The 20197-nt window shown below is 36.9% G+C and overlaps 3 protein-coding genes across 3 annotated transcripts; 1 reads left to right on the top strand and 2 right to left on the bottom strand.

The window, feature by feature from the left end:
• Positions 1-3002: 3002 nt before the first annotated feature.
• Positions 3003-6467, bottom strand: LOC128244344 (chymotrypsin-1-like). The gene is made up of 6 exons (XM_052962359.1): positions 6428-6467; positions 5237-5444; positions 4910-5003; positions 4198-4363; positions 3750-3898; positions 3003-3167 (listed from the first exon to the last, which is right to left on the bottom strand). Exons 1-6 carry the CDS (start codon positions 6465-6467, stop codon positions 3003-3005), a joined length of 822 nt encoding a protein of 273 aa, XP_052818319.1.
• Positions 6468-10733: 4266 nt separating this feature from the next.
• Positions 10734-14898, bottom strand: LOC128242621 (uncharacterized). Its single transcript, XM_052959839.1, has 3 exons — positions 14524-14898; positions 11765-12060; positions 10734-11402 (listed from the first exon to the last, which is right to left on the bottom strand). The coding sequence occupies exons 1-3, from the start codon at positions 14728-14730 to the stop codon at positions 10922-10924; spliced, it is 984 nt and encodes a 327-aa protein (XP_052815799.1). The 5' UTR covers positions 14731-14898; the 3' UTR covers positions 10734-10921.
• A 423-nt stretch (positions 14899-15321) lies between these two features.
• On the top strand, positions 15322-19983 carry LOC128244701 (uncharacterized). The gene is made up of 2 exons (XM_052962743.1): positions 15322-15482; positions 15736-19983. Exon 2 carries the CDS (start codon positions 16549-16551, stop codon positions 19960-19962), a length of 3414 nt encoding a protein of 1137 aa, XP_052818703.1. The 5' UTR covers positions 15322-15482; positions 15736-16548; the 3' UTR covers positions 19963-19983.
• Positions 19984-20197: the final 214 nt, after the last annotated feature.

The raw sequence follows: 20197 nt of genomic DNA, 5'->3' as shown, positions 1-20197 counted from the left end.
GGGCCGGACAAAATACCCCGTGGACATAACATCGCTTGCCCTGTTTGACTAGGTGGACATAAGATCTCCCATCATTTTGGCATGGTGGACAAAACATCCCACATCATTTTGACAGCGTGGACAAAACATCCCATTCTGGTTTGACACCCTGGACATACGATCCCATACTGGTCATGAGATCCCATACATTTTTTCTGTATATGACATTTTCTTTGTACTTATATTTTAAATGTCTTACACTTTATATTGTTTATATTTTTCGTTGATTAACTATACCACAGACAATGTCTTAAAGATGGGCTCTCACTCCCAGATAAGATTTACCACAATTAATAATATTGTTTTAATATTCCAAAAAGGATGAACAAATGTCGAAAACAATGGTTCTTATGAAGGATACTGGGTTGAATTTGAAAAAAAATGAGCATAAAACACGGCATTTCTACCTTATGAAACTATAGTAGATCATAATAAATCATTTAGCATTCACCAATCATTTAATATTTTTGCACTTTCTGCTATTAAATACACAATCTTGTTATCAGTTATTAATAGTGTCCGTAAATGCATTATTTAATAAGTAGTTAGATTTTTATCAGTCAAAATTGATTTTTATCTTACATTTGTATGAATTGATTTTGAATAAGAGTGCCACTTTAAAGGAATCGCCTTGATATACGGATATAAAAATCAGAGAAACCCTGCACATGTGTACAAGGGCCCACAACTCTTGGCTTTAATGAGGATAATGTCCGCCTTGTAAAAATGATGGGAGGGATTGTGTCCTGGGGAGTGGGGGGGGGGGGGGTTGTCAGTCTCCCTTTAATGGTTGCTATTGACACAACAGTAGATCATGCCGGAGACTTGCCGACTTTTGCATTTGTGATTTATCCTCGAATAATATACAACATAAATACTTAACATGATACGTATTCACTTACTTCTTGTGTTTGAATTTGAGACTAGGGCGAGAAACTGATTTCTTTAATGTTTCGAAATATCTAAATGCTAAATGCCACATGCACAAAATGTCTGTTATATATTATTTATTGATGAAGGAAATTATGTCCGCCTGGTAAAATTGATGGAAGGGAATATGTTCGCCTTTGGGGAAATTGATGGGGGGATTGATGTCCACCTATAAAAAATGGGAGGGATTTTGTCCGGGGAGAGGGGGTTATTTTGTCCTACACTCATCTATATATGTGATCTTTAATCAATATAACTAATTTTGATAACTCATATATGCCTGATTGTAGAATAGTTTTTTTTTTACAGAAACAACAACAATTACACTAGTTACTCCTGTAATAGCATCAATATTTTCAGATTTTCTATATTTGAGTCTCAAACTCAGACAGACCATTAGTGACTATGGACCCTGGGGCTATGATCATGCACCAGTCAATTGTAACCACGGACCCCCAGGTCCGGGGAATAGCGGTCACTTTGACTTTCGGTCTAGCCAATCACGGGTGAAATCAGCGCTCTTCGGGGACAAACTGTGGTAAAATCCCCGCCAAATACCCCCGCACCCCGGGATACCGAGGTAAGGCCCATTCCCCGATAGTTTTGGCGCGAAAACAAAACCACCGCATTCACTCGACACTGCGCGGCCACATGGAAGGTAAAAACACGGCCCATTTTGCCCGCTATACCCGGTATACCCCCAGACCTTTGGGTCGTGGTTACATTTGACTGGTGCAAAACGAACAAGTTCAGACCTCATTTCATTGACTTTTAAGAATCTAATAAAAGTGTTTTTTTCCTAAATCTGAGTCTAGACAAATAACGGCCCCAGGTTGAAATGACGACATGAATAAAACAGTGTTAAATTTTAATTACCCTTTATTTCTGTCCCTAAGATCATACGTTAAAATACCTTGAAATGTATGAGTGGCAGAAAGCGTTGATTTGAATGGAGATTTGTATCAATTCTCAATGGCACGTGTTTGGAAGCCATACATATTACCCCATTTTTTACCCCATACAAGATAACCATGTTAACCATACAATATAACCATGTTAACCACACAAGATAACCATGTTAATCATAAAAGATAACCATGTTAACCATACAAAATACCCATGTGAATCACACAAGATAACCATGTTTACCATACAAGATAACCATGTTTACCATACAAGATACCGATGTTAATCATACAAGATTCATATGTTAACCATGAAAGATAACCATGTAAACCATACAAGATACCCATGTTAATCATACAAGATACATATGTTAACCATACAAGATACATATGTTAACCATGCAAGATAACCATGTTAACAATACAAGATAACCATGTTAACCTCACAAGCCAACCATGTTAATCATACAAGAAAACCATGTTAATCATACAAGATAACCATGTTAACCATACGAGATAACCATGTTAACCATACGAGATAACCATGCTTGTTGCATTCTTAATGTACATGTATCGAAGGGACACAATTCTTGATATACTACAGCATATTTCTTTATTGTAGTTATTCATACTGAGTACTATGTTTCATATAAAGCCATGCCTGTAGTATTGTATTTCATTTGATGCTTTGGGATGAATGAATAAACATGTAACTCCATTTGAGATCTTATGAATCTAACCCATTCCGCATGTTGTTGTAAGAACTAAACCAACAACGCAACAATGTTAACCATACAAGATAACCATGTTAACCATACGAGATAACCATGTTAACCATACAAGATAACCATGTTAACCATACATGATAACCATGTTAACCATACATGATAACCATGTTAACCATACAAGATAACCATGTTAACCGTACAAGGTAACCATGTTAACCGTACAAGAATACCGTCTTTTACTTATATGAATCAATGTAAGCGTTTGTCATCTGTATTCGGAAGACGAATAAGATACATATAGTCTGTAACTATTGCACTTCGTTTATGGGTTCCAAATAACAGACTGAGGTGAATGCGTAGATTTTTATTTCAAATTCGAAATAACAAGAACACAATTCAACTAGAGGCAGCCGCCGCAGTTGCTGTTTACCCAGGACCGGAAGTGGCTTACGCTCGCGTAGATGCTGGGGGATGTGACGAAACCGTTGTCGTGACACCCGCTGCGTCCCCATGATGTGACACCGGCCAGGAAACCCCGGCAGACGAGCGGGCCGCCGCTGTCACCCTACAATACAGTAGAGCATTACATACCAAGAGTGAGTATAGAGCATAATAAAGACGAGTTTGTATTCATTTATTTATTTAAGCTGTTCCTTTTTAATAATGTATGTGATATAATCCTAAGATTACATTTTAAAAATCACCATAAAACTCTAGATTATTATATATTGTGTCGTATTCGACATATCTTAAAGTTCAAAGCACCCACAATATGGTCAATGAAGAAAAATGATAGTATAACGGAACGTGCTCACCGAATGGGTATAATACGATGGTGAGGGAAATTGGTTTACCACCCTTACCGACTATGAAACACGCTGTAAACACAGTGTTTTAAACACTTATTATTATTTTAATATTTGGATACTGCTGCAAAAGAAGTATTGAAAGGTTGATCAGTTAGACAGCTAATTTTAATCTCCAGCGCGAACAAAGCCCAAGATAAAACCATTTATATACAATATAAAAGGGAAAAACCCTTCTGAATACCCGTTTCATGACATTGTCTGAGAGAGTGCTGCTACAAGAACGACGAAGGCAATGTTATTTAATCCGGTGGGAAAGTGGAATTTAAAGGAAAGCTTACGTTGCATGAGCCAGATCCTTGAGCGGTGTCCTGACCCCAGATACACACGTGCTGGTCGAGGATGCTGGAGCCCCAGTACACCGCGCATTGCGTCTTCGTGAGGACGTCGACGTCAGCTTTCATCAGAACGACAGCGCCGTTTCCGGTCTCTGTGGAGAACGGACAGCTAACACGTTTAGTCAAATATTTTGAATAGAAATTGTAATTTATTATACAATGTAGTGAATGAATCATTTACACTACTATCACTACTCCGAATAAAATTATTTCTTATACCATGTGTTTTAGCAAAAACAAGGCTTTTGATAGAACGCATTTCAAATGAAGACGGCAAATATAATACAGAAATCCCTGCGCAATTGGCGAGTTTGTAATAACATTGTGGGAATGGTAACAAACAAATCAACGTTCTCAAGCCCGACGTTACTAAGCATCCATGAGTTGATACCTGTGGTGCCCCAACCGGAAATTGTGCATCTATCGCCGGCGAACGACGTCCCTTCCGGTGCCAACTCGATGATGTTTTTCGTGATATCCGGCTGTGTGGATCTGGACAGACGCAGCAGAGCCACATCGTTAGGGAAACCACCGGGCCCCTTGTTGTAATTGTTATGCTAGAAGAAGAAAATGTTTCAAATAATCTCTGTGTGTATGCTTACGATTGCATTTTATGTTCCTATATATACATTTCACAAGCGTTAAAATTATCAAATTAAAAAAACGAAGATTCAGTAATGTTTAAGCATCCAAAGACTCTACGACGGAACAAAGTTTATACGCTGAGAGAATAAAATGTGTAAATACTACGATGAGAAAACAATAGTTGCAATACTATGATGATATAATAAAGTGTGCCAATAGAACAATGAGAAAAGCGTTCAAATACTGCGGTGAGAGAACAATAGTTGCAATTCTACGATGCTATAATAAAGTGTGCCAATAGAACAATGAGAAAGCGTTCAAATACTACGATGAGAGAACAAGATGTGCCAACATTACGATGAGAGAGCCAGAGTGGCAATACTACAATGAACGAGTTTTTGCCAAGTTGGAAAAAACAATAGCTTTGCATGCCATAAAATTCAAACAACAATCATAAGCTTCCATGATTCGAAAGTTTAAATTTCATTTTAATTGACACCAGGACACGTATGTCTTACCATGATGATCTGTGCGATATCGAACCAGATGTAGCTGCTGCCGGGGTTGCTGAAGTCGTGGAGGTCCACCACAACGGCCAGAGAGGACAGCGTCCTGTAAAACACACCGGATATAAGATATTACCAATCAATATGGCATCACACCCACGCATGTTTACAACCCCCTCCCCTCCCCCTAAATATCCACGCCTTTATTTCTCATAAAGAAACAAAGTAATATAACTGTCTTTTACTGGTGCATATTATGACTGTAGACTACTGTGACTATTTTAAACATGAATGATTGAGACACTTCCTTTAATGATGATGTATGTGGTATCTACTCACTGTCCGTCGACGCAGTGGGCGGCGGTGAGGACCCAGTCGTTGGCGATGACGGATCCACCACACGAGTGGTAGCCGTTATTCAGGAGTGTAACCTGGTGTGGGAACTCTCCCGGGGTAGCGTCCACCCCATTGATTATCCGCGATCCGCCCGACGGACCGTCTTTGGAGAGAGGGCGGCTCACGTACAGAGTGGAACCCAGCGCCGCTCCTGTATTAGGTGGGCAAAGAAAGATATAATTTATTTTGGTAAAAGTGCATTTATATTGCTACCCAAAATACATATAAGTTCTCTCTGTAAGAATTAAAAAAAGCATTGGCCTAATGAAATGTATATTATGAACGAACAATATGATCTATTTGCTCTTTATACAAAAAATACAGATAATGTAAAATATATAGAGTAAAATTGTTTGTTTCAGTGTAAGATCGTAATATATTTCACCGAGTGAGCACCAAAGGATTTATTTCATGAGTGGAATAGCCACGAGGGAAATATTTACTTTTGGTGGTCACGAGGTGAAATAAATTGCGAATTGACACTGAATGAACATTTTTCCTTTTATGTGCCTTAAGATAGTATGAAATGACAGTTTATTGTAGTTTTGTTTTAAAAAGCGCCGAACTGTATTCGAAATTTACTTCATTTCGGAAATTACGTCGTTGATATTGTGTCCCGACCCTATGCGCGCTGACGTTTGATTTGGAACTGAGAGCGGGCTATATCACTGTATTTTGATGAAAATCCAGTTTAATGACGTCAGCGGTCCATAATATATTTTTGGCCGGTCCGGACCTCGGCAAAAAATGTTATATGGACTGCTGACGTCATACAACGGGTTAGTGCGGCTTGCTATTTTCACAACGGTGAAAACTTGTCGCAAGTAAACATTATTAGCTTTGTTCAATAAAACACATTTAAATCGCTTTAAAACTATTAAATGGTAATGAAAAATGTTCGGTATAATATAAGAAATATAAAACACCACTTCGGGCCATATGGCATTATAAGGACCGGTCAGTCAGCCCCCGAAGGTGAATGGACCTCGGCTGGCTAGTCCTTATAATGTCATATGACCCTCAGTGGTGTGTAATATTTCTTAATTATCATCTGTTCACGCTATAAAACAACCGATTTATCAAATATTTATATACATTTGAATTCAAATTTAAAATGAAACAATAAAATCTCACCAATCAGTACAGCGAAGACAGTCAGTTTTAGAACAGCCATGGTCACTAGAAGTCCAAAGATATGGTGCTGACTTGCGAGCCGGGTTTTTATACCCTATAGGTTGCGGCCGCGTGTCAAGTGGCAGTCGGAAACTGGACAGCTGGACAGTGATCAAGCGCCATGAGTGGACATGGATATGGCCGATATAAGGCCCTTGAACGGCCGTGGTTGGAATTTAAACAGTTATTTGACGATTTACAGTTTTATCATCCCTCTTTGAAGCACTTGTAAGACGTTTGAAGTAGCTTCTTACTCCAAAATAAGATTTACCACAATTAATAATACTGTTTCAATTTTCCCAAAACTTAAGGATAAATAAATGTCTAGAACAATGGTGCTTATGAAAGATACGAGTTTAATTTGAAAGAAATCGGCATAAAACACGCTATTTTTACCTTATGAGACTATAGTAAACCACAGTAAATCGTTTAGCATTCGCCAATCATTTAATACATTATTTTGCAGTCTCTGCTATTAAATACACGTTTACAATATTGTTATAAGTAAACAATATTTTCCATAAATACATTATTTAGTAAGTAGTTAAAGGTTTATCAGTCAAGATTAATGTTTGTTATACATGTGTATGTATTGATTTTAAATAAGAGTGTCACTTTAACAAAAGTAATAAAGCAATAGTGATGAAAAAGGTCACGATAAAAAAGGGCCAAGTCAGGACACCCATGAAGTGGCAAGAAACCACTACAGTACGAATACAAGTCAAAGAGCCAACACGTCCACAACTCCATTAAAGGAGTAACGAACCGTCTAAATTTTGATAGACGCTAAGCCACCTAGGAGAAAATCTAATGCCACAGTCCTTTATTTCCATCTCTATTTTTAACAAGACTATTGTTTTTTGGCGGAAAAAATATGCCACCGAATTCTTTTGCTGGATGGTATATATTTAAAGTTAGTTTCGCTGTTGAAACCCAAGGATTGCTTTTGAGATGCAAAGAATAACCCCTGGCAAGTAATGTTTTTTTGTTAAAAAAAGTCAGCACTTTCGTATGATTTTTGTTTTTGTAATAATCTTTTGAATCATAAAAGAGCGTGTGGTTTTATAAAAAGTTATCGCAAATAACGCACGTGTTAGCAATAACAGTATCAGTACAAAGATCTTAACAACAGGTAGTAATTCTTGGAGGGACGTTAAATATATCCCGTGATACGGTGCTATATACTGGTGTACGTTAAGGAACCTGGGTATCTCTTAAGAGGGATCTTTTCTGTCTGTAAACTATGCTCTAAAATGACGAGTCAATCATTAAAAATAAATAACAGTTATTAAGATTTAAATTAGATAAAATATTAGGTAAGAAGTCGACACCCGTTTTTCAAAAGTCTATATATGCGTCTTTCACACCATTGAGAGCCATGTTTAAAATTATTATTATTTCTTATGGTAACGAAAAATATGTCATTGCATTTTTAAGTGTTTTTATTTACCAAAAAGATCAATCCTTTTTTATTGCTGACTTTTCAGCAAAAATCTTACAGCACGCAAAGTATTTCCCATATGTAAAATTCAAGGCTCTGAAACATACCCATTTTGAATCCTAACCGGATGAGATATTCAACACTCAAAGAAACTATTATTCTTTAAATGTAAATTTATATGAACAGTAAGAGGATGTCTAAGACACTTTATTGTTATTGAAATTTTGTTGTCATCATGGATATACTTACAAACAGTTACTGCTTTAATTTTAAAACATTACCCTTGTGAAAATGTCCAAACTACTTACATTTTAAATGTTTATATTGGTTGTTTTCCAACATTTTTGTCATGACCTATTTTCTCCGAAAAATATGAATGTTAGTGAAAAGTTCAAGAACCTTGTTACAAACAATCGTTTATGGCGATAGTGTTTTTGAGTTAATTTATACACCTAAAAGATCAATGCGTATTGGTAATTATGTTTAAATCACTGTTTTCGGTTAACTTTTTTTTTGTTTAATTTGCACGTGTTCTTTCCTCAACTCAAATCAAGTCCGATACGTTTTTTTTCATTTTACCGCGTTTTACAGTTAAACAGATACAAATGGAAACACCATACATATCTATGCATTTAACAATAAATTTACGGTGGTGGGTAAATGGCGACTATTCCGGAGTAAAAGCATTAATAGCATTATTGTAGATACCTAGTGGGGAAACGTGGTTAGTTAGTTATTAGGGTTAAATATGGCAGAACAATGGTGGCATATTACTGCCATAAGAAAACATGATTACGTTCGCGAAATGGTTCATGTTTACCAGATAAGTTTTGTGATAATATTTAGCTATCAAGTTAATATTCGCAAAACATTTTTGATTAGATCATTAGACCAAAAACAGGCTTGAAAGTGCCCAGAACCGCCACCTTATAGCTTTTCATGTAGTACAACACTAACAGTTTGTGTAGTTATGGTTTGCGAAACCACTCAATAAAAAACAAAATAACAGGTTAACAAGATAAGATTCGTGTTATCATCATCATCATCATCATCATCATCATCATCATCATCATCATCATCATCATCATCATCATCAGCAGCAGCAGCAGCAGCAGCAGCAACAGAAGCAGCAGCAACAGAAGCAACGGCAGCATCACCACCACCACCACCACCACCATGACAGGTGGTACTCATCTTCCAACCTATTGTATTCCTGTTCAAAATTTGACAAAACTCAAAACAACGCTCTGGTTGACTTCTCTAATCTACTATACCATTTTGGATCAAGATATCCTTAACTCGACGCTGATGTGTACTGATAAATGTACATGTAACTTTGTACAAGAAACTACTCTTTCTCATCAATGTCTTTGGACCTATTGTGGCGACGTCACAGGCTGGTACAGTGGTTTATGGCACCTAACATTTTGATCAAATTCTTGTAAGATGTGTTATTTTCAATTTCTTTAATAACTTTTTTGGAGCAAATTTATCCCTATTTCTTTCAAACCAGTATGGCATTTACTTATGCCCGTGTTTGTTGTATTATTTTTATTACTATAAAGTTGATGTACAAAGGGTAAAAGCAAATTAAGCAATCCTTTGACATACAAATTATAAAAAGGATATTCACATCTGTACGAGGAATGATCCAAAATAAACAGGATTGTCCTCACATAACCAGTATGGTTTAATATTTATGCATCAAAATATACATTAACAAGATGCGGATAGTATCCGCTACAAACACTGACAATTTCATGAAAATAGTACGTATGTCGCAAAAGTTACAGTGCTCTGAACAAGGTCACTAACGCAGACCCGGCGCACGCCGGATGCATTGGAATGACGTTAGCAGCGTAATCGATGTCATCCTAGTTTTTTTTTCAAAATAATCACACTGGATGCACCGTTGGTGGCGATGAATCCATTGTTGTCGGAAAAATTCCCTATACCACTCAGAGTGATATATAACTTAGGTAAAGCATCATCGTATTCACTAAAATATTGGACCGTCAATAAGTTCGTTAAATCAAAATGTCGAGGTATCAAGATTTATTTACCAATAATTTGAGACCCATATGCGAGATTACTTTAACAAAAAATATGAGTAGACATAAGTAATATCAATCATCAAATACGTCCATGAGACGTTCACTTTTACACCGAATCTTATCCTATGTAAAGGTATTCACGTGCTGAAATGATCAGTTCAGTACAAGCAAACACATTGTGCGGAATTTGCTGAAGTATTTGCATTTGATTTGCAGAGAGAAAGTGGTTATAAAATGTTTTTGACCATGACATCCCTGGTTACACAATACTACAATCAAAATAAGTAATGGTCGTAAATATCGACTTGTAATGCTATCGATCCCATTATATATTCAAATTCTTCTAGCATATAATCCTGGTGTAAACATTAAGATGAAATTAGTTTTGGTATTTGCCTCACCATGAGTGTAACCGACTATGCATCAGCTTTAAAGACATATTGGATATAAAATACCGCACGCGTTAAATGAATGTGAGTCGTAAAACGGTAGGTTGAAATGCCTGTTATAAGTAAGTATTATCTAAAATTAACAGAAATGTTTTATTTGGAATGTCAGCTTCTCCATTGGTTCCAAATACGATTCTAGTTTTTTTTATTATTATTATTTTCGAAGTGCTGAATGTCATGCAGTCTATTTTAACGTTCCAAGAACGATCCAAGTTCAGAGCAATTAAAACTTGAAAAAGAAGGCAAGCATAGTCTACGGCTCCCGTTTATGATGTCGGCGGCGTTTTCCATCCACATCGGAAACACATGAAATAAGCCTGTAGTCCTATACACAAATTTAATTGAAATCTGATTAGACAGATAATTATCATAAACTCAAACAATGAATTAAACAAAAACTGTATATACAGCTATTCATTTGTCGAAACATTGAAGTTCATATACAAGTATATGTACGCGTACAAACACCGTCAAAAATACAAACCGATAAGTGTACACCACATTCATCAAGTTATATGTTTGTTTTTGGACAAGCCATCCACGAGAATTTGGCGCCATACATAACAGTACTGGCCCATGTCGAGATCGTAAACTTAAAATATGCATTGGTCATCTCCGCAATTGTCCCGCTTACACGGACATTTGTATTGTGAGCAGAGTCCAAGACCTTTAGTCCATAAACGATAGCCGGCTTGCTCTTGAAGGCTGGTAGGAAGTTGATGGTCAAAGTCACTGGGTAAGACGGGGCCGGATTAAATAGGTGAGGTCCAAATTCCCCAGACTGACATTTCTCCTTCAGTGAAGTGTTCATTTCTGAGACAGTTTCTATTAAATTCGTCAGTTGTTGTTCAAGTGCGGTGTTGACGTTGACCAAGCTGGATTTTAGAAAGTTCACTTCCTTGTCCAGTAGTATCACGCGATTGACAGTCTGACGCTGAGTGACATTAAGAGAAGAAAAGCTTGTATCAAGCCATTCCAATCTTGGGTGCATTCTGGAAACACAAGATACAATGTGAAATAAATATAGAAGCAAATACAAGAAACTTTAAAAAAATTGAAGGAAAATCAGTATACGCGTGTAATCTATTGGCAAACTCTGAAGAGGTTGCGTACGATACAAATTCTCAACAATTGAGGAATAACTGCGTTTTCTATCAATGATATTCAGTCATGAAGAACTCTATTTCTTCTTTATCCTGAATTGAATTGTGTTATGAAATGTTTATTTCTTTTTGAAATTTTACCAGTAAGCCAAAAATATATCACGCCTTTTCAAGTTGTTCTTCTGAAACAGAAAGCAATTTGTTCCTTATTTCCTCTATTCATAAAATATGCTAACGCTTGTTTTACTGACCTTACCAATGCGTCATTCAATTTCTTCATATCATGCTCAACGTCCCTCCCTACTTTAAAAACCTCACTTAGAAGGTTTACTTGTGTTTCATTGAGTGTTTCCACTGATGCCACCAGGGTGTTTAAATGCGATCTTATTAGAGCTACATCAGTTTTCATTTGATCAAGAGTTTGTTTCGTGTGCGCTTTCTCACTCTGGAATGCCTTTTGAAGGAAATTCATGACACGACTTTTGCTTTCGTTCACCTGTGCGTCAGACAGACCTTCTCCAGCTGTGGTGTTTGGCACGTCTTGGCTCTGTGAAAACATGTAAATTGATTAAAGCAATATGTTCATCTTAAAGATATGCTTGTCATATTTGGATTGTAAAGCTGAATGTCGACGCCTGGTATATTGGGCATCATTTGAAATTATTTTGGCTTTTGATTAAGGAAACACATTCATACTCTGGCCACAATGTATAAAACCAACCAAATATATACACCATTTTTTCGACAAAATGTTTTCTAAAAAAAATGTTAGCCATTTTAACTGTTTTGTTTATACTGACGTTTGTAAATATTTACTTTCAATTAAATTTTATAACGTTTTTATTTTATATACAGTCGAATCCGGTTGGCCTGAACTCGCTTGGCCCGATTTCCACGTTGGCTCGAAATGAATGAAAATGACCGATTTGTTTCTACTAAATGTAACAGTTCCGGTTTGGCTCCGAAATTCGATGTATTTTTGCCCGTCCCTGTGAGTTTGAGTCAACGGGGTTCGACTGGAGTTTGTACTTCGTTGATTTTACATACACGGTGTTTTGGTAGTGTTCAGAGTGTAATAAATTACATTACCGTTTAAGAGATACAAGATTAGAGATACAATAATCTTTATTTAAAGTCGGGTATATGATAACAAAGATCGTTAGCTCATTGAGTTATTTTCCGACATGAATTTTAAACATACATAACAAAACCAAACATTAATATGAACAGGTGACCCGAAAGTATAAACACATAGTTTTAATAGGTCACATATTGGTGAAATATTTACAGAGCCGTTTCTGATTATAATCATGCAGATAATTATAAACAAGTAAGGTGGATTAGAGCACTGTATACAATGATACCACCAACTAGTTTCCCCGGATGTACGGCAAGTCCACACGCGCACTGTTTCGCTAGTTTACATACCACTGTTAAATGGTTAGTTCTTTCAAGAGTATAAATTAAGGAAAATAACAGTATACGTCCTAAACATCAAAGTGGTAAGCAGTATTATGCACAAGGGAATTTTAGAATAGTATAGTAACGTGTTGTTGGTATAAAAATGTTATATATCATTAGTATAATTATTTTACTTAAGTTTGCGAATTCAAATCTTTGGAAAGAATTGCTCGTAGTACTTAAGGCAAAGGATAATATATACTCAGTGAAACAAATCATTATTCTCATTTTATTTTATTTATAGATTATAAAGAAATATTTGGAAATTGAACATTAGTCCAACCCCAACCCATGTGCGGATAGCGTTCGAAACTCGAGGTAGTTATAAGAGCAATTCATTTCCTTTGGGAGCCCTGACGTTCTATACATGACTGGCCTAAAAGGAAAAGAGTTCTCCACATCTTTTTTACCCTTTCAAATTTCTTTTATTCGTTTTTGAAATGTTTTCTACAAAAGTGCAACTATATAATAGACAAAATAAAAACTTTTATTCTTCGGACAACTTTGCAAACTGGAGCCCGCGAAAACCGTTAAACGAATATTTATATACAGACTTCTTGAATTTCCTTGAGAATTCAAGTCAAATAATAGGATTTTTCCCAAATATTATGCAAATACAATATTTTGGTTTATGTAAACCAATATCTAGAAAATGGCACGTTTCCAGAAATGTGTACTTGGAAAAACAGAGTTAAGAAATCTGTTTACGAAGTTGCTAACGCAGAATGTTAATTAAGGCTATTGAGTGAAGACAATTTGCGTGGTTTTCTGTCTATATCACCATGCATTAAATAAGGCTTAGACAAAAATATCGCGAGCAACTCAAATATTGCAGGACGGTGGCTCTAACTCTAAGTAAAATTTTAAGCAGACCCTACGTTACTAAGTGCACACTATGTTCTGATCAAACTTATTTCATTTCAGAACATATTTTGTTATTTTGTCGTTCGAACGATACTATTAGGCAGTGCCTTTGGTGAAAATTAAGTTTATTGTTCACAGCCAAAAAGTATGACGAATTTCGTCAAATGCATTATTCAGAAAAAGTATTAGAAATGATGTCCGGTTTCCGATCTTTTACGCTCAGCGACCACAGTCGAGTACATATTTTCAAGACGGTACTACGATATTTACATTTTCTGAGCAAGCCACTGTCTCATTTTTGTACCGCATATGTAATTGCATGTACAATGTGTGTAAACATACCCTCTTATTTCACTGTGTTTACTTTACTTATAAATATCACTCCTTTATCATTGTCATAATTCTATCTAAAATGCAGGACCATGTTTAGTGTAGGGACATTTATTTCCCATCTTTTGTATTGTAATGTACCTTGAAATTGATGTCATGCATATCATTTCCCTATTCTTTTCTATGTTATGATTATAAATCAACTGTATTCTCCTGTATTATATGTTATAGATATGAAATGCTCTCCATTGTTGGAGAAATCAAATAATATATCATCTATATTAACAACTGTACACTAAAAATGATCAGACATAAAGAAAAATAGTCATGTTATATGCACACAAGAAATACGCACCTGGTGTTCTTTTAGTTTTTCAATCTCAGCTTTCGCTTGACGTAGTTCTTGTTTAGTTTGCAATTGTTCGTCCCTCATTAGAACCATTTCCAAATTCATCGTATCAATCTTCGATGACAAAATGTGATACATTGAATCAGTGATGCCCGATGTTTGTACACAGAAAAAAGCTTGCACACACAAAACACATGGAATTAGATATCGCATCTTTATTTTTCACAAATAAATTCAGTTGTACTTAATTCAAAATTAATATAATGTTTGAAGAAGGTTCACACTAATATGTTTTGTCGAATATATTCGACAGCCTTTCCTATAAGTCTTAATATTCGTAGATTTTAACTCCGATTGCTGAATAATTCTGTTTCAGATTGCAACATGTTTTCAGAGATAAGGCCACACCAAATTGATATTTCGTTCCGCGGATTTACCGCTTTTTTTTTTTTTTGAAAATGTAAAAAATATATTTTTATTTTTTTTGTGCGCCCGCATCTCCATTTTGATCGCCAAGCAGATTTTTCTCAGGTAGTAATTTATTTAAAGGCTAAAAATAATCAAGTATAATTTTTTTACGCTAGTTTTCGTGTTTTTGTAAAGGGAAGTTACCGATGCGTAGTGTTTTTTATACTGTATATCGATCGGTTTAGCATGGGTTTCAATAAATTCAATCAAAATGGCGGCTTCCGGTATAAACAATGTGGCTCGAAGTTTGGAAATTAAATCTTATTTTTGACAATAAATATGTTTTAAGCATGCTTGAAGTCATTGTTGATCGTCTCATGCACTTAATGTCATGGAACTGTATATTCGCATTTTATGCGAACTGTTTTGTCTTGCCGGTAATTTCACTTTGTGGTAGTTGTCTTATCTTTGGTTTCATTTTTCATTCGTAAGAAAAACGTTTTCGCACATGTTAAAGAAGATTTTTATGTTGAATGTCCATTTAGAGTCCGCACAGTGTAAGTTTTATCATATTTTTGGTGTATTTTGATAGATAAATGTATAGTTTACAATTCAGCAAAGTGTCAGTTTGTAATAATTCGTTTTTATATGGAAATTCCTCGATTAATTTTTGTACGCTTTCGGACTATGACCTGTTCGTACCAAATGTGTTTTTATGGCAATTCTTTAAGTTAACTTAGATTTTGTTAAAATATTCAAGTACATATTGTAAGGAACACTATGTATATGAGAACTATTGTCTGTTTTCAGCTTCTTACCGATTTGACACCAATAAAGATGGTATGGTTTACATGGCTGTTATTTGTTTATTAGACAACATTGAGGCAGTTATAGTAAGAAGACTAGACTAACATGGACCATTCAGACAGGACTCAACTGAGGATCCGATCACTTACCTTCAAAGCAATGGAGGAATTCTAGCAAGTGAATCAGAAATACGCATCTTCATTGAAAACTGAGTGGGAAGCAGTGAAGGACACTATAAGTGCAAGTATTGAGGAATGTTCGTATGAATCACTTCTAGCTATTGAAACAGTACTTAATTCAAAAGTTAATTCATATCGCCTTGTACTTCAGAAGTATTTGGACTTTTTGAGAGAAACAAGAAGTGACCTTTCCATTCAGAAACTTGAAGAGGAAAAATCAATCAGTAAATCAAGAGAGACTGAAATACAAACATTCAGAGACTCACTCATAAAGAAGCTCCAATCAACCAGTGGAGTATTTTCACCGCTACAGTGTCACTCACGTAAAAGTCGCACCAGTACATCTAGTAGGGCTAAAGCGGCCGCTGCTAAAGCTCGCTTACAGTATGCGGTAAAGGAAGCGGAGCTCATGAAAGAACATTCAATATTAGAAGAAAAAAGACTTGTCGCAGAAGCCGCTGCTGCAAGAGAGAAATAAGACATTGAAATTCAATTGAACCTTTTGAAAGAGGAACAAATTGCTGCAGAGTTACAGGCAGAGGTGGATGCCTTAGAAAACAGTGATGATGAAAGAAATTCACAGTCATTACATGTGCCAGTTGAACAAAAAGCCCAAAGAGTGTTTGAATTTGTGAACATGTCTGCGGAGAAGCATAACGATCACACCCAACATGCAAAACTAACAATTAGTGATAATGTGAACCAAATGCAGGACATCACAAAGTTTTTGTTAAAGAAGGACTTGACTTTATCAAGATTAATTCAGTTTAGTGACAAATCAGAAAATTACCAAGCTTGGAAGGGTACTTTTACTAATGTAGTGAAAGAAATGGACTTGTCTGCTTCAGAAACATTAAACTTGCTTTTTAAATGGCTTGGCACTGAATCTAGGAAACATGCCATTAGTCTTAAATCATCATGTGTGGACAATGCAGCAAAAGCCGTTAAACTATTATGGCAACGTCTACACGAAAGATACGGAACAGTAGAAAGCGTATTCTCGGCTCTAACAGCAAAATTACAAGCATTCCCGAAAATTACACAAAGAGACTATAGTAAGCTATATGAACTCGGTGACATTTTGATGGAAATACAAACACTCAAGGGAAATGAAAAATATGAAGTCGCTCTTTCGTACTTTGATTCAAGTGTTGGAATCACACCAATATTGGGCAAAATGCCAAATTTCATGCTAGAAAAGTGGGTGAATATTGCAAGCAACTACAAGGAATCACATGGTCTTGCTCATCCACCATTCTCGTTGTTGGTTGAATTCATTCAGAAACAGTCAAGGATTCGAAATGATCCAAGTTTCCAGCTCCCAGCTGAATCAAAACAATTTGTGACAAAAATAAGTGGAAAAATGGAACCAATAAGATCTGTAGTTCACGCTAGAAAAACAGATGTTGAAAAGTCTTCAGAAAATGCAAATTGTGCCCTCCATCCGGGAAAGTCACATTCGCTCGGCCAATGTAGACAATTTAAGGCAAAATCGTTCACAGACAAACGGACACTACTGAAGAAAGGAGGCCTTTGTTTTAAGTGTTTTGGGAATAGCCATCAGTCAAAAGATTGTAAAGAGAACATTAAGTGTGAAGAATGTGGAAAGTCACATAATACCGCCATGCATATCGAAAGCCGTCATGGCGGGGAGAGAACGGTGCCAACTGAAACAGTGAACAACTCATGCACTCAAGTATGTGGATCTACGAAATTTCCTGGAAAGTCGTGCGCTAAAATTGTGCCAGTTTTCATTTATGATAAAGGAAACAAAGACAACAAAGTAAATGCTTACGCAATAATAGACGACCAGTCCAATCGTACATTAGTTAGTCCAAGCTTATTAGACACTTTGAATCTAGAAGATAGTGAAATAATTGAGTATTCTGTGAATTCTTGTAGTGGCACCAAAGTGACATGTGGTCGAAAAGTTTCTAGCCTTATGATATCAAACCTTCTTGGCGACAAAGAATTTGAACTCCCGTCAGTGTTAGAATGTAAGAATATACCAAACAACAGAAATGAAATCCCTACGCCAGAAATAGCCGCATGCTATGATCATTTGAATAACATTGAACGCGAAATACCGCAGGTCAACAATGATATTGACATTCAGATCTTAATTGGTAGGGACTTGATAGAAGCTCATGTAGTTCACGACCAGAGAATAGGACCTAAAGACACACATTATGCTCAGAAATTAGCACTAGGCTGGGTAATTGTGGGTGAAGCGTGCTTAGGAAGTAGAAACATTCAGGTAGACAATCTCACATTAACTGTGAACAAAACGTGCATCTCTAGTGAAGGTAGAAACACTGTGTTATCTCCCTGTACAAACAGTTTCCTTTGTAAAGAAGAATATAATCCACTTAGCCAGGATTGTGAAATCTTCAGGAAAACAAAAGACGATGATAAGCCAGGTCTCTCAGTGGAAGATAGAGAATTCATCAGCTTGATGAATGAAAACTTCGTTCGTGGTCCAGCTGGCAACTGGACAGCTCCGTTACCATTCAAGTCTAATAGGCCGCGTTTACCCAACAACAAGGTTTTGGCAGAACGGCGCGCCAAATTATTGCATGTGAGCCTGAAAAAGAACCCAGCAAAGAAACAACATTTCGTTGAATTTATGAGCAAAATCCTTGAAAATGGACATGCCGAAGTAGCACCAGAACTGAAACCCAACGAAGAATGTTGGTATTTACCTATATTCGGTGTGTATCATCCGAAAAAAGTTGACCAGATCCGCGTCGTGTTTGATTCCTCGGCAAACTTTCAAGATTTGTCATTGAATGATGTCCTTATGTCTGGACCAGATCTCACAAACAACCTTCTTGGTGTGTTGTTACGATTTCGGAAGGAACCAATAGCAGTGACAGCTGATATCCAACAGATGTTCTACTGTTTTCATGTGAATGAAGAACATAGAAACTTCCTCAGATTCTTATGGTATCAGGACAATGATACAAACAAGAAATTGATCGAGTATAGGATGAAAGTACATGTCTTCGGAAACCGTCCATCACCCGCGGTTGCAGCATATGGTTTGCGCAAGACAGCTTTGATTAGTTCTGGCGAGTTCGGCTTGGACGTGACAGACTTCATCATGAACAATTTCTACGTAGATGATGGCCTCACATCTGTTCCTACAGAAGAACAGGCAGTCACCTTGATTGTTGGCACACAGTCAGCTTTGATGAAAAATGGTAATTTGCGCCTTCACAAGATTGCCTCGAACAGTATGAATGTGTTGAATGCTTTACCCCGTGAAGATTTAGCCAGAAATCTAACAGATATAGACCTTTCCTGCAGTGAGATTCCATTACAACACAGCCTAGGACTCTGCTGGAATATAAAGAATGACACTTTCACATTTCAAGTATCCAAAGATGTGAAACCGTTCACACGCCGTGGCATTTTGTCTACAATAAATAGTGTTTATGACCCTGTGGGTTTTGTGGCGCCTGTTGTGATTACAGGGAAGTTACTCTTGCAAGATTTAGTGTCTGTAAACCAGGAATGGGATGATTCCCTACCAGAAGATAAAATCACTGTATGGCAAGACTGGTGCTCCTCTCTTAGTAGTTTGAATATGTTAGAAATCCCTCGTCACTGCACACAGTCGTCAAGTGAGGCTACCAAGGAACTACATGTGTACAACGATGCGTCAGAAAGGGTGATAGCCGCCGTAGCTTACATTATCTCATCCCACGATAGTTCCCAGCACCAGACCAGTTTTGTTTTGGGCAAGACAAAGGTGGCACCCCGCAGTGGTCACACCATTCCTAGATTAGAATTATGTGCCGCTGTGTTAGGTATCGAAGTTGCTTGCACGGTACTGACAAACATTGACATAGATTTCACTCAAATCAAATATTATTCGGACAGCAAGGTTGTGCTAGGCTATATAGGCAACAAAACAAGACGCTTTTACACGTATGTTTCTAACCGGGTACAGAAGATTCTGTCTCACTCATCGCCAGAGCAGTGGTACTACGTACCAACACACCTCCTGCAGACATTGGCACCAGAGGAGTTTCAGCAACAGACCTAGCAAAAAGCGCCTGGCTGAAAGGGCCAACCGTCTCGGAGGGACACTGTAAGCAACACTCGAGCTTTGAGTTGCTTGATCCAGACCAGGATCCAGAAATCAGAGTGCAAACCTTAGCCACCAACATCGAAGCGAAAAAATCTTTTGACTCTAAACGCTTCAGCAGGTTCTCAGATTGGTTACGGCTAAAACGTGCGATTGCTTGTTTACAACACATTGCGGAATCTTACCACACCAA

The sequence above is a fragment of the Mya arenaria genome, chromosome 8, assembly GCF_026914265.1.
Source record: "Mya arenaria isolate MELC-2E11 chromosome 8, ASM2691426v1".
Taxonomy (NCBI): domain Eukaryota; kingdom Metazoa; phylum Mollusca; class Bivalvia; order Myida; family Myidae; genus Mya; species Mya arenaria.
Note: the sequence above shows the minus strand (reverse complement) of the source record. Positions and strands in the feature narration are given on the sequence as shown.

What these genes read in the sequence shown, in the direction of transcription:
- LOC128244344 (XM_052962359.1), bottom strand. Translation starts at nt 6,467, where the DNA reads ATGGCTGTTCTAAAACTGACTGTCTTCGCTGTACTGATTG. An exon ending in GCCCACTGCGTCGACGGACA is followed by an intron (nt 5,004 to 5,236) that starts GTGAGTAGATAC and finishes TGTGTTTTACAG; the next exon opens with GACGCTGTCCTCTCTGGCCG. An exon ending in AAGGATCTGGCTCATGCAAC is followed by an intron (nt 3,168 to 3,749) that starts GTAAGCTTTCCT and finishes ACTGTATTGTAG; the next exon opens with GGTGACAGCGGCGGCCCGCT.
- LOC128242621 (XM_052959839.1), bottom strand. Translation starts at nt 14,730, where the DNA reads ATGCGATATCTAATTCCATGTGTTTTGTGTGTGCAAGCTTTTTTCTGT. An exon ending in AAAAACTAAAAGAACACCAG is followed by an intron (nt 12,061 to 14,523) that starts GTGCGTATTTCT and finishes ATGTTTTCACAG; the next exon opens with AGCCAAGACGTGCCAAACAC. An exon ending in TTGAATGACGCATTGGTAAG is followed by an intron (nt 11,403 to 11,764) that starts GTCAGTAAAACA and finishes TTGTGTTTCCAG; the next exon opens with AATGCACCCAAGATTGGAAT.
- LOC128244701 (XM_052962743.1), top strand. Translation starts at nt 16,549, where the DNA reads ATGTCTGCGGAGAAGCATAACGATCACACCCAACATGCAAAACTAACA.